The 15,541-nt window shown below is 36.0% G+C and overlaps 1 protein-coding gene across 1 annotated transcript in view; it reads right to left on the minus strand.

Annotated features, from left to right (window-relative positions):
• Positions 1 to 4,935: 4,935 nt before the first annotated feature.
• LOC125671150 (probable phospholipid-transporting ATPase IIB) overlaps positions 4,936 to 15,541 on the minus strand; it is a 32,697-nt gene continuing 22,091 nt past the window's right edge. Inside the window, exons 19-26 of the mRNA XM_048906647.2 lie at positions 15,058 to 15,202; positions 13,899 to 13,963; positions 13,640 to 13,728; positions 13,211 to 13,342; positions 12,258 to 12,366; positions 12,082 to 12,139; positions 8,838 to 9,041; positions 4,936 to 7,965 (exon numbers count right to left, since the gene is read on the minus strand). Coding sequence (XP_048762604.1) covers positions 7,832 to 7,965; positions 8,838 to 9,041; positions 12,082 to 12,139; positions 12,258 to 12,366; positions 13,211 to 13,342; positions 13,640 to 13,728; positions 13,899 to 13,963; positions 15,058 to 15,202 — 936 coding nt within the window. The 3' untranslated portion in view covers positions 4,936 to 7,831. The remainder of the gene's footprint in view (positions 7,966 to 8,837; positions 9,042 to 12,081; positions 12,140 to 12,257; positions 12,367 to 13,210; positions 13,343 to 13,639; positions 13,729 to 13,898; positions 13,964 to 15,057; positions 15,203 to 15,541) is intronic.

The raw sequence follows: 15,541 nt of genomic DNA on the forward strand, positions 1-15,541 counted from the left end.
AGGCCACAGCAAGAGATTTTTTCTTCTCATGTAGAAGTTTTTGAATAAATTCTGCTTCATAGGGTATATAAAAACAGGTCAGCTAACAATGGAGCACAATTCGTGCCCATGGGGATTCAAAAAAATACTGTTGGAAGACATGATCACCAAAGACCACGAAGATATTGTCAATGAGGAACTCCAGCATATTTTTTATTAGCCGAATTGCAACGAAGTTGAACTCGGCTATTGGTTTGGTGATGCAGGCGGGCGTCAACAATTGGTTTCCGGATGATAACTCGAAAAGTTTACAATCTAATCCAATGAAACTTTGATATATTGTTGGGTACCAGGTAAGGAAGACCCCTATTGATTTTGGAGAAAATATGTCAAAGGTCAAGGTCACAGTGACCGAAAATAGAATGAAAATTTCATAAAAATTTTGTTTCCGGATGATAACTCAGAAAAATTAAATCCGAATCAAATGATACTTAAATATATTGTTATGTACCAGGTAAGGAAGACCCCTATAGATTTTGGAGAAAATAGGTCAAAGGTAATGGTCACAGTGACCGAAAATAGATTTAAAATTCCCCCAAAAAATTTGGTTCCAGGAGGATAACTCGAAATTTTTTAATTTGAATCAAATGAAACTTGGATATATTGTTGGATACCAGCAAAGCAAGGCCCCTATTGATTTTGGAGAACAAAGGTCAAGGTACAGTGACCGAAAATAGATTGAAAACTTCAGCCAAATATGGTTTCTGGACAGTAACTCGAAAAGTTTAAAACTGAATCAAATGAAACTTGGTTATATTGTTGGATAGCAGGTTAGGAAGACCCCCTATTGATTTTGGAGAAAAAAGGTCAAGATCACAGTCCTGAAAAAAGATTGAAATTTTTAGAAATATCTGGATCTGCATGATAACTCTAAAAGTTTAAATCCGAATATTCACAATTATAACTATGCCACATCATTCTTGACTTTACAATGCATCCCATGCAATTCGGCTCATGCACCCCTGGGTGCATATATATTGATTTTTTCAACTTCAGAGTACTTGTGCGTGGAATCAGAGTGGAGTTTAACAAAGTATTATTTTTTTTGGGATGACTGATCACTAGATAGGAATATTTGCGTTTTCCGTTTTTGTTGAAGAAGCAGCTGTCTATGATGTCAAAAAGTCTACTCTTTAATTTGTCATGAGAAATGATCGTGTAAAGTGTCGTTTGAAAATTCCTGTTTTGATTTGAGAAAAGTTTTGCGATTTCATGTTTACCAAGAGTTCTTTAAAATCCACATTTGACTTACACCACTTCTGGCATATGTAGTCCCACAGAACGTTTAAAGTTTCTCCTTCACAGCTGTTAATATTTTCGTGAGGAGCAAAGATAGGGGCTTGGTAGAACACTTACTGGATCCAGCAATGTATCTTTGTTTGTAAGGGTTTTTATGAAGTTTAGAAATCCAGTATAGATACAGTAACTCATGTTCATTCAAATGTGTCTAAAACTGAAGCATGGTTTTGAAGAATTTCGTCTTTTAAGAGGGCAGTTGGAGTATAAGTACGAATACCAAATGTGGATTTAATGCCAGGTTAGTTTATAACAAGCCTTAAATACGTACTTTTGTTTTAATATGTCTAATGCGGGATTTTTAATATTCCTCTTATACTTTTAATCCATTCTGTCAATGTATCAAGTTCTTTTTCATATTTAGCCCATCGATGAATCTCAAAGTGAAAAAGAAATCGAGAGGGATGTTATCAGTCTATTGGATGACGAAAGCGTTAAAAATATTGCGATTATTCAACATCATGGAAATTCCTGTACAAGTCACAGATCGAAACACTGTCAAGAATTAGTTGGAGAAGACAGATGTATCTAAATTTTAATCAATAAATTGATATGAATGGGGAAAAATTACTCTATTTTATATACATATTTATATTTGGAGACATATTTTACCTATTTATTGATTGAATTTCAGAAGCCGGTGGAGATAAGGCTATTCAGACGTTCAGATCGCGACATTTTATTTATTTTTGTGGACTTGTTGTTAACGAAAATTCTGACATATATCATTTGACTTGGGGGGGGGGGGGGGGGTTGATTCAAGATCAGTTCTTAAATGGCCGGGTTGCTTTTCTATTATAGAGATACCTAAGCCTATAGCAGTACAAAACATATTGGACATTCTACATGTGCAAAAGGGGGTTAGTTCATTCCAAAAAAATTTTTTTTGGCAACTAACCCCCTTCTGCGCATGTTACATATAGTACACTACAACCTCTAACAAAGAAATGAGCCATCTCCAAACACAGCAACAGACAATGAAACACAACTTGTTAGTAATAAAGGAGAACAAATCACAAATAATATATTTAATTCTATTGAAATACAATAATTGTCAGAGACCGACCCAGTTTTGTGTTGTTTGAAACAAAAAAGTTACCCTGCGACATATTTATGATTGTCTAAATCAGTAAAAGTCAAGCCTGTTTACAACTGAAGTCTTGCCTGTTTGTGAGTGTCTAAATCAGTAATATACTTAACGGTTTGTGAGCGTCTAAATCAGTAATATACTTAACGGTTTGTGAGTGTCTAAATCAGTAATATACTTAACTGTTTGTGAGTGTCTAAATCAGTAATATACTTAACTGTTTGTGAGCGTCTAAATCAGTAATATACTTAACTGTTTGTGAGCGTCTATATCAGTAATATACTTAACTGTTTGTGAGTGTCTAAATCAGTAATATACTTAACTGTTTGTGAGTGTCTAAATCAGTAATATACTTAACTGTTTGTGAGTGTCTAAATCAGTAATATACTTAACTGTTTGCGAGTGTCTAAATCAGTAAAAGGCTTGTCTGTGAAAATCAGTAAAAGCTTTGCCTGTTTGTGAGTGATTAAATCAGTAAAAGTCTAGTCTGTGTAAATCAGTAAAAGGCTTGCCTGTTAGTGATATGTATGCCCCTTTCAATGTCGAGGGGTATGGAGCGCCAAATTAACACGAACTCAAATAATTGAAGATATCATCCATTCATTTGATGAGCACAACAATTTAATTAAAGCTCTCTTCAAATAATTAATGATACCTTCAATTTTGAATTATTGCGCACATTAATTGAATTGATGATAGCACTAATTCTTCAGCTGAATTGATGCGCGCTTTAATTGAATTAATTATCTCTTCAAATGAATTAATGATATCAACAATTGAATTGATGCGCGCTACAATTCAATTGAAGAGAGCAATAATTGATATAATGCGCGCATTAAATCGATTGACGAGAGCAATAATTGAATTGATGCGCGCATTAATTCATTTGATGAGAACAATCATTGATTTAATGCGCGCATTAATTCAATTATTTGAGTTTATGTTAATTTGGCGCTCCATAGAGGGGCATGTTGCTTTGCACCTGTCGGTCAGTAGACGCATGTCCGCTTAACATCTTGAGAACCATTCACTTGATTACCATATTTCATTTGTGGGTTGGTTGAGTAGAAGACCCCTATTGATTTTGAGGTCAAAAGGTCAATCTACTCTGGACATAGGAAGGGATTCTGTCCGCCCATCATCTTGAGAACCTTTTCCCTGACAGACATCAAACTTGGTACACTGGTACATCTTCGGGGAAAGATGACACCTATTGATTTTAAGGTCATGTGGTCAAGGATCAAACTGGACATAGGAATATACTGTCTACTCAATATCTTGAGGACCCTTTGCTTGACAGATATAAAACTTGGAACACTGGTATATCCTAAGGATTGCATGACCCCTACTGATTTTAAGGTCATGTAGTCAAAGGTGAAACTGGACATCGGAATATACTGTCCGCTCAATATCTTGAGAACCCTTTGCTTGACAGACATCAAACTTGGAATACTGATACATCCTTAGGAGTAAATGACCCCTATTAATTTTGGGTTTACATGGTCAAAGGTCAAAATAGATTTAGTGATGTATTGTCTCCTATATTTTGAGAATCATTTGCTTGATTGACACCAAACTTGGTACACAATAAGGAGCAGATGACCCCCTATTGATTTTAGGTCACATGGTCAAAAGCCAAGGGGCAATCCACTCTGACATAGGAAGATATTGTCCACTAAATATGTTGTATTGTTTTGGCACTAGAATCAATTAAATGATGCATGTGTATAACCCTTTTCAATTTTGCATCACAGGAGGGGGGGGGGGGGTATATGTTTTACAAACATTTCTTGTTTGACTTGTGTTATAGACCTACAGTCTACCCCACTTATATAATATTGAACTATCTGTTATATTGAAGTCACTTATATTGAACTATCTGTTATATTGAAGTCACTTATATTGAACTATCCGTTATATTGAAGTCACTAATATTGAATTGCAATATTGTAGTCACTTATATTGAACTATCTGTTATATTGAAGTCACTTATATTTAACTATCTGTTATATTGAAGTCACTTATAATAAACTACCTGTTGTATTGAAGTCACTTATATTAAACTATCTGTTATATTGAAGCCACTTATATTGAACTATCTGTTGTATTGAAATAATTTTAACAGTCTGTTATATTGAAGTCACTTATATTGAACTATCTGTTGTATTGAAATAATTTTAACAGTCTGTTATATTGAAGTCACTTATATTGAACTATCTGTTGTATTGAAATCATTTTAACTATCTGTTTTATTGAAGTCACTTATATTGAACTATCTGTTGTATTGAAATCATTTTAACTATCTGTTATATTGAAGTAAATAATAAATTCCCAGTAAAATTATTTATAAAGTTCAACATTGGTTATATTGAACTTTGGATATAAAGAAACAATTGAGGTTGATCCTCTGAATTTCAATATATCTGGAGTAGACTGTATCCAATTCACACAGTAAGTAACAACCAATCCCAAGGTCAGTCACATTACCATGGAGGTCATCACAAAACACAATCGCATGTCTGTAGTTTATTTTTCAGAGGTGAACCAAACACCATTGTAAAAAGTACATATCTGTCGCATGAATATGTACATGAATATTAAATATTGTTATGGTCCAGTATTACAGATTTCCCAAATATCCAAACAACTGTCTCTGTAACTGCATAATTTGTTATACACATGTATAAATATACATCGTAAATCAGTATGGCCCTGCGTTACAGTGTCATAACACAGATGGTAACACTTGGGGCCTGTATATACAGTATACAAATGTGTAGTTCAGTAATACTCGGATTGATTTCGCCACGCAAGGAGTTCCGACTGTAAATGTGTAATTCAGCAATCCTCGGATGATTTCGTCACACAAGGAGTTCCGACTGTAAATGTGTAATTTAGCAATCCTCGGATGATTTCATCACACAAGGAGTTTCCACTGTAAATGTGTAGTTCGGCATTCCTCAGATGATTCCGCCACGTGACGAAATCCCAGTGTAAACGTGTAGTTCAGTGTGTGATTAGAAGCCTGTTTTTGTAATTTTACTATGGATAGAATGACGTATTATAGGTACATGTATGTACATGTATTCTATATAGATAATTCATATACAACAGAGATTCGTTATTATAAGAGAGTAATTAATCCTCACTTTATCTTGCGAGAAAACAAAATCCTCACTTTTACTTAATTCTACTGTAGAACTAATTCATATTAAAACTAATTCATATTTAAAGATTTAAGTCCTTTGCAGTATGTGTTGTGCTCGTAAATTATCTTTCTCTGTAACAGACAATGCTTGACAATTTTGGTTATTTGAATTCCTTCATAATGTACATGTATAAGGAATGCGTATTTGTAAATGTACCCATTTTGATATTAACATCATACAAGAGGCCCATGGGCCACATTGCTCACCTGAGTCACCTTGGCCCATATCTGAAGACTTTCCATATATATATTTGCATGTAAAACCTTAGTCCCTATTATGGCCCCAACTACCACTGGAGACCAAGATTTTTGCAAACTTGAATCTACACTACGTCAGAAAGCTTTCATGTAAATGTCAACTTCTTTGGCCCAATGGTTCTTGAGAAGAAGATTTTTAAAGGTTTTTCCTATATTTGTATGTAAAACTTTGACACCCCCCCCCAACTTGTGGCCCCATCCTACCCCCTGGGGGCCATGATTTTAACAAACTTGAATCTGCACTATGTCAGAAAGTTTTCTTGTAAATACTGTATCAGCTTTTCTGACTCAGTGGTTTTTGAGAGGAAGATATTAACTATATATTTGTACGTAAAACTTTGATCCCCTATTGTGGCCCCATCCAGCCCCCGGAGCCCATGATTTGAACAAACTTGAATCTGCATTATGTCAGGAAGCTTTCATGTAAATCTCAGCTTTTCTGGCTCAGTGGTTCTTGAGAAGAATATTTTTAAAGCTTTCCCCTATATATTTGTATGTAAAACTTTGATTCCCCCTTGGGGCCCCATCCTACCCCCGGGGGCCATGATATGAACAAACTTGAATCTGCATTATGTCAGAAAGCTTCCATGTAAATTTGAACTCTTCTGGCTCAATGGTTCTTGAGAAGAAGATTTTAAAAGATTTTTCCTATATAAATACATATAAAATATGGTTTCCCCTATTGTGGCGCCATCCGACCCCTGGGGGCCATGATATGAACAAACTTGAATCTCCATTATGTCAGCAAACTTCCACGTAAATTTCAACTATACTGGTACAGTGGTTCATGAGAAGATTTTTAAATGACCCCACCCTATTTTTACACTTTTGTGATTATCTCCCCTTTGAAGAGAACCTGGCCCTTAATTTGAACAATTTTGAATTCCCTTCCACTAAGGATGATTTGCATTAAGTTTGAATGAACTGGTTCTGGAGAAGAAGATTTTTAAAAAATTTCAGTGTATTTTTACTGATTTGCTATTATCTCCCCTTGGATAAGGGGGTTGGCCCTCATTTGAACAATTTTGAATCCCCTTCACCCAAGGATGATTTGTGCCAACATTGGTTAAAATTGGCCCAGTGGTTTTGGAGAAGAAGTTGAAAATGTAAATGTTTAACAGACAGATGGACAGACAGACGACAGACAAAAAGCGATCAGAAAAGCTCAGGTGAGCTAAAAAACTTGATATTTGCATATGACTGACTGACATTTCACAAACTGAAAATGAAAGTACGGTGCAATCATACAAGTATTACACAAACAATAAAGAAAATTCTGCACTTTCAACATGAGCAAAAATTGATAATAAAATAATTAGCCTAGGTAACAGCCTCTGCTGAAAAACTAACGACAGAAGATATTTACCGATAGGAAATCACACCTTGAGATGGAGTTTTAATAAAAAATAGTCAAGATACAGACATATCTCATACATTTATTCTAAACTCGGTTTCTAAACCTTTAATCATCAAAAATGTCTGATCTGTACATTATATACATATATGTACTTGAAAAAACTTCTGATCAAAGCAATATAAATTCATCACACGTATAAATAATCGCCAGTAAAATGTTTGAACTGCACAGAAAGACTGATAGTAACGGTAAAAATCTGACAGGCATGTCATATTGATTGTACTGTGTAGATTAAACAGAAGATACAGCATCAAGTGAAATCTCATCGCATTTAGCACTTCTAAAGCTAGATGTAAAGAGGTCACATTGAAAATATTGTGAGTATACACAAGTAATAAATACAGAAAAATAATCAAAAAGCATATCCTAGACACAGCCACATAAAATGGAATTCAATTTACATGAGATTGCACCCGGCTCTCACTTCATTGTTGTTTCGACCGTCCACCCCAGAATTATCTCGACGTGCACGACATATTTCAAACGATCCTGTTAGTTTGGTCTGGGAACTAATCTCCTCACCACATCATGTCAGCTTGGAGTACACTGGGGGTGAGAACTTCTTCCGTAGGTATTTTAGGATATATAAGGGTATACAGCTGACTGACGTAATAGCGACTACCTTCCAAATGAAATCCCATGTCCTCAAAAACGTCCCATCTAAAATTCACAAATCAACATCTTCATGCTGCATTCCCAATCTAACTTTGTATACGACAACATCTGTATGTTCTTGTACTGTATAAATATTTCTTCAATATTATTTAATAGAAGAAATCTACATCAAGAGTTTTAGCCAAAGTTTGGAAAATCTTAAAAACTTCATATTTCCTGATTAATTTAAGGTTAAGAATGGCATAATTCAGACCTTTTAAAAATCTGCCAATACATTGTACATGTATCAAGTAATAACTGTGCAGAAGATGGTTCTTTTGTACCAAAGATGTTTTCTGCCAAGTTTATTCAGGGGAATATAAGGCAGCTGAACTCGGGAAAAGTTGGTGATTTTGTTTAAAATATGCGTATTTACAGATAAGAGCAAGATCAAAAAATGTCTGATGAAAATCAGAATTCAGATAGGTGAGGGAGGGGCAGCAACTCCCATAAGTTTCTGTGTCCAACATCAATCACACAATTTTTGTTTTGTTTCAATGTATAATGACTACATGTATACTTTGTGAATAAACAGTACAAAAGTTATTATGAGTATTAATATTTAGCACTTGCACTTGATAATCAATTTTGATCAACATTTTATTTATTTTTAAGGGGAGGGGGTGTGTCTTGATGAAAACTATGTGAAATTAGTTTTTTGCCAGACATTGGACTTTTAATCTTGCCTCTTACCAAGCAATATCTAGATTGCGTCAATCCTTGTATCAAATTGTCTTTATTGATTATCGATTATTTTGAACATTTATTGGGCTGAATTACACCATTTTTTAATCTACCACTTTCTTAACATAAAACACAACCTCTTTCGTCATAGAAACTGATTTTGCCTATAGGTAGACTTTTCACGGTCAACTTACCAAAGTAATTATGCAGTACAACAAGAGACACAATATAAATGGCTAAACTGAAGATTTCAGCTACAACCATTGCCCAGTGCCACGTTCGTATCGTCAAGGCAACCATCAGCAGCTCAGTGAGAATGAGAGCAGTGAATGTTATAGACACTACGTGAACAAAGTCTTCATCGAACAGCCACAGAGCACCATAAATTATAATCCCACCTGTAACAGGCACAGAACAGCATAAATTATAATACTGTAACAGCCACAGAGCACCATAAATTATAATCCCACCTGTAACAGGCACAGAACAGCATAAATTATAATACTGTAACAGGCACAGAACAGCATAAATCATAATACTGTAACAGCCACAGAACAGCATATATTATAATACTGTAACAGGCACAGAACAGCATAAATTATAAACTGTAACAGGCACAGAACAGCATAAATTATAATACTGTAACAGGCACAGAACAGCATAAATTATAAGCTGTAACAGCCACAGAACAACATAAACAAGAGGTACTGTGAGCAATGCTCACTAAGAATACCCCCCACTTACCCCAATCTCACAAAGGGTTTTGGTAATAGGTATAAACTACCTCTTTTCTGAGTGTAAAAAACAAATGGCATGACAAACCGAACCATATTGCTACTTCGATGTCCAGTGCGCGTGACCTTTGACCTTTTGACCCCAAAATCGATAGGGAACATCTTCATCCCATGGGTAGTCCATATATATGATATGGTGACTGTAGGTGGAAAGGATAACGCTTAGAGCCCGGAAACCATATTGCTACTTTGATGTCCAGTGTGCTTGACCTTTGACCTTCTGACCCAAAAATCGATAGGGAACATCTTCATCCCATGGGTAGTCCATATGTATGATATGGTGACTGTAGGTGGAAAGGATAACGCTTTAGAGCCCGGAAACCATATTGCTACTTCGATGTCCAGTGCGCTTGACCTTTGACCTTTTGACCCCAAAATCGATAGGGAACATCTTCATCCCATGGGTAGTCCATATGTATGATATGGTAACTGTAGGTGGAAAGGATAACGCTTTTGAGCCCGGAAACCATATTGCTACTTCGATGTCCAGTGCACTTGACCTTTGACCTTTTGAGCCCAAAATCGATAGGGAACATCTTCATCCCATGGGTAGTCCATATATATGATATGGTGACAGTAGGTGGAAAGGATAATGCTTTAGAGCCCGGAAACCATTGTGTCTACAGACGGACTGACGGATGGACAGACAGACGGACAACCCGATTCCAGTATCCCCCCCCCCCCCACACAACTTGTTGCGAGGGGTATAATTATAACACTGTAACAGGCACAGAACAGCATAAACAAGAGGTACTGTGAGCAATGCTCACTAAGAATAGCCCCCGCTTACCCCAATCTTCCAAAGGGTGTTGGTAATAGGTAAAACTTCAGTATTATGATCCAAAAGGTATCTAGGAATACAGCATCTCCATGCGATGAAAAAAGCCATTAAAGAATTTAAATGGAAACCATATTGCTACTTCAATGTCCAGTGCAAATGAGCTTTGACCTTTTGACCCCAAAATCAATAGGGAACATCTTCATCCCATGGGTAGTCCGTATGTATGATATGGTGACTGTAGGTGGAAAGGATAACGCTTTAGAGCCCGGAAACCATATTGATACTTCAATGTCCAGTGCACTTGACCTTTTGACCCCAAAATCGATAAGGAACATCTTCATCCCATGGGTAGTCCATATGTATGATATGGTGACTGTAGGTGGAAAGGATAATGCTTTAGAGCCCGGAAACCATATTGCTACTTCGATGTCCAGTGCACTTGACCTTTGACCTTTTGACCCAAAAATCGATAGGGAACATCTTCATCCCATGGGTAGTCCATATGTATGATATGGTGACTGTAGGTGGAAAGGATAATGCTTTAGAGCCCGGAAACCATTGTGTCTACAGATGGACGGACGGACAGACGGACGGACGGACAGACAGACGGACAACCTGATTCCAGTATACCCCCCCACAACTTGTTGCGGGGGGTATAAGTTGCGGGGGGTATAAGTTGCGGGGGGTATAATTATAACACTGTAACAGGCACAGAACAGCATAAATTATAACACTGTAACAGGCACAGAACAGCATAAATTATAACACTGTAACAGGCACAGAACAGCATAAATTATAATACTGTAACAGGCACAGAACAGCATAAATTATAACACTGTAACAGCCACAGAACAGCATAAATTATAATACTTTAACAGCCACAGAACAGCATGAATTATAACACTGTAACAGCCACAGAACAGCATAAACAAGAGGTACTGTGAGCAATGCTCACTAAGAATACCCCCCGCTTACCCCAATCTCCCAAAGGGTGTTGGTAATAGGTATAAACTACCTCTTTTCTGAGTGTAAAAAACAAATGGCATGACAAACCGAACCATATTGCTACTTCGATGTCCAGTGCGCGTGACCTTTGACCTTTTGACCCCAAAATCAATAGGGAACATCTTCATCCCATGGGTAGTCCATATGTATGATATGGTGACTGTAGGTGGAAAGGATAACGCTTTAGAGCCCGGAAACCATATTGCTACTTCGATGTCCAGTGCACTTGACCTTTGACCTTTTGACCCCAAAATCGATAGGGAACATCTTCATCCCATGGGTAGTCCATATGTATGATATGGTGATGGTAGGTGGAAAGGATAATGCTTTAGAGTCCGGAAACCATTGCGTCTACGGACGGACGGACGGACGGACAGACAGACGGACAACCCGATTCCAGTATACCCCCCCCACAACTTGTTGCGGGGGGTATAATTATAACACTGTAACAGCCACAGAACAGCATAAATTATAATACTGTAACAGCCACAGAACAGCATAAATTATAATATAGCCTGTAACAGCCACAGAACAGCATAAATTATAATACTGTAACAGGACGTCAATTGCAATTTATTAAAAATATGAATGCATATTGTGTTCTAATAACATGGGGAAAAAAATTGTATTTGGCATTGTTTGTTTACTTCACTACACTTTTTCAATGAATACTTATTATTTAAATACATGAGAAAATATACACTTTTCCAACAAATACAATACAGTATTATACAAGTGTTACAGGACTATTCCAATTGGTTATCTTGAAAGAAGTTATTTACGCATATATGAACAAGTGCTTGGTACATTTTTTTTAAAAATGCTGTTGTTTATTATGTGATGGTCATAAAATCTTACCTTGATAAATACTTATAAGAACCCATAAGAAAAATGTTTTAAAGGACAGCGATCTCCCCTGAAAAAAAAGCAATCCATTATTAGTAAGTGCAGATGGTACACCGATTTATAACATCCAGTGAACTTTTTAGATTCAAGCAAGTTTCAATGAAAGAGTATTAATGGTGCTTGATTACCTTGACCAGTTCTTTATACAGTTCAGGATAGGTCATGGCCGTCTCCGCGGAAACGTCCTTATCCAGCACCAAAGAAAACACTGGGTACATTGTGTAGACTGTAGCATAGCTGAAAAAATGAAAACACATTTATTCTCATTATCTGAGGTGCAGCATTGTCACAAATTTCTGTTGAGTTAACTATTACGGAGGGTCCATACATTAAAGGAAAATGTCTCTTCTAGCAATAAACTCATGCCTGACATAACACTTAAGTTATAGTGATTGATTGTATATTGTTTAATGTCCCTTTCGAGAATCTTTCACTCATATAGAGACATCATCATTGCCGGTGAAGGGCTGTAAAATTTAGGCCTATGCTCGGCGCTTATGGATTTGAGCAGGGAGAGATCTTTATTGTGCCACACCTGCTGTGACATGGGACCTCAGTTTTTGCTGTCTCATCCAAAGGACCGCCCCATTTAGTCACCTCTTATGACAAGCAAAGGAGTACTGAGGACCTATTCTCACCCGGATTCCCACGGAAAGAAGTCATAATGAAATGATACGACCAAACTAAAGACATCCATAACGGTTTTCAAGAAAAAAATTAATATGAAATTTCACACTTTGCAAAGAAGAAGGTAAAATAAGTGTTAAAGTCTCCGACAAACAAACTCGAACAAGCGAAATTCTGTTTCTGGTTGGTAACACTTCTGGACTACCCAATGGGCATTCATAAAAAACAAACACTATAAAACGTGAATCAGGGGCAAGTCAAACTGCTAAAAACTCTTTTGTATTTCCTATGTGCAGTGTATCATACTTCCTTAATTAATTCGTTCATTTGTGGACAATGATGAATGTGCAGTGGCAATATGGAATGAAAGATCGAGGATTATTATAATCCCCCCTTCCTCCTCCTCTGCATTTCAATGTCTGGTATTTCAAATTTGAAGTTTGATAATAATTACCCAATCATGAGGAAACCGGGGAATAATGCAATAGAGGCAAAATAAAAGACGGAGCAGAAGACAGCCTGCATGGTGGAGATGATGAGACCTCGATGCATGACAAACTGGCTCAGTGACGCTGACCGTTTATAGCTGAAAGTAAACAGAGTCCATGTTGTTAATTGAGGATTAAATCTGGCTGTTGTTAATTGAGAATTAAATCTGGTTGTTGTTAATTGAGGATTAAATCTGGCTGTTGTTAATTGAGAATTAAATCTGGCTGTTGTTAATTGAGGATTAAACCTGGCGGTTGTTGCACCTTTATCTACTGTATTCTTATATAATTATATTTCATTGAAATACTGGTTTCATTAAGACTGGAATAACAATAAAAGACTTGACCTCTAAACATCATTAACTTGACCTCTAAACACAATTAACTTGACAGACCTGTTTCGGCCATGCACCATGAGAAGTCGTCCGATGTGGCTGAACTGAGTGATGGAGAAATCGGCAGCTAAAGATGCCTGCTTCCCCTCCTAAAAATAAGTCATGTATCGTCACATAGATTAAAAGATCTTGTCTTTATAGAATGAAATTGTCAAGATAATGCAATTAAGAAGAACCATATTAACATTGTTTTGTCAATAAGCATTTGAAGAAAGGCTTTTTCTGACAGGCCTCCACATAAATCATGGTGTGTACTTACTTTACCGACAATTCCGACACCAACGTTTGCTGCTTGAATCATACTAACATCATTACCACCATCCCCTACAAGAAACATATCATTAGATTTACGTTATGAATTATATTTATCATACAGGTGTATTTCATCCCCGGATAAGATGTGGTTGGTAAACATAAATGCCTCTGAAAGTGACCATTTGTTATGACAAATGGTTGAGAAGATTTTTGAATAAAAGGGTGTTAGTAAGTAAATCATTTAAATTTATAGATACTGATGCAATCCATTAAAATTTCAGTACATGTATTACTTAAAAAAAGAATCCATAAAAATAGTTGAAATTAAAGACTTTGATGAAAGAAAATATCAAAGCTTTCATATAATATTTCTGTAATTTTGCTAGATATTAATTTGCCATGAACTTCTTTACTTCGTCAGTTACTAGGAAGGTTAATGAGTGACAGAATTTACAGAATGACAGACAGGAAAACATGCTCCAAGATCGTCAATCTCAGAGGCAAAAAAACACACATCATTAAAGAAGTAGGTACAGTTTCTACAGTCATTTGGCCTAAAAATATTCATGATTTCACTTGGGGCTTAAACCCTGGCAGTCAAATAAGGAATGGATTAGCAAACCCAAAATCCGCTCAGTTTGATCAGCAAAATGATTTGCGTCATATGACGAGAGCTAGAAGTTGGCATAAAATTGCAAAAATGCCATTTTCAATGAAAATATCCACAAATTTGGATGGTTTTCCTTTCAGAAAACATACAGCGCATGCGTCGAGCAAATTCATAAAGTATGTTTTTCATCTTAAATTAATACACAATATATATCATTTTCATTTTGCTCGACAAATGCGCACATCTTTTCCTGAGCAATAATCTGTATGACATTGACCGTTTTCAAGCTTATTTTGAAAAAAAGGCGGGAAATATCTTAATCATAATGTCATAATGCTATCCAATTAGGAATATCATTCTGATTTCCTTGACATACATGTAGTATACCTGGCATATATTTTACTTTCTTAAAACGCTGATTAAGGTTAATTCCAGACACATTTTATAAAGAGAAAATTTTGGGCCTTTTTATGTATACAATCGTACTTTGTTCTTTCTATCTTAGTAAATAAAGATAACCAAAAATTAAGTTTAATCAATGAATGAAAATTACCTATGGAACACGTGCGTTTGTCTGTGTGAGTCTGTAAGAGTTTTACAATGTCTGCTTTCTGTGTTGGGGAACATCGACACACCACCACAGACGGGCACTGGCAGGCGAGTTCTACAAACTCATGCTCGTAGTATTTCAGACACACCTATCAATCAATCACATGTACATGTATCGGACTTCAAAACATCTGCTTTGTCTTTTTTACTAAGACTAAAATAAATTCAATGAAAAAATTGAAATAATGTGAAGGAACATTGTATAGTTTGTTGTGTACTGTAAATCACGTTCTGAAATCATTATTTAATTGTAATTTCATGAGATAAGCCATTTGCAAAATTTAGTTTTCGTAAATAAACTCTTACACATTTAATGAATTGCAAAAGTTATGTCATAAATTAAATACATTTTCGTATCCATGCGAAAATAAGGTTTTGTGAAATAAATGTGATCGTCAGCATAATGAAATTGACCATAGCTTAACTAA

This window comes from Ostrea edulis, chromosome 1 (genome assembly GCF_947568905.1).
Source record: "Ostrea edulis chromosome 1, xbOstEdul1.1, whole genome shotgun sequence".
Classification (NCBI taxonomy): Eukaryota; Metazoa; Mollusca; class Bivalvia; order Ostreida; family Ostreidae; genus Ostrea; species Ostrea edulis.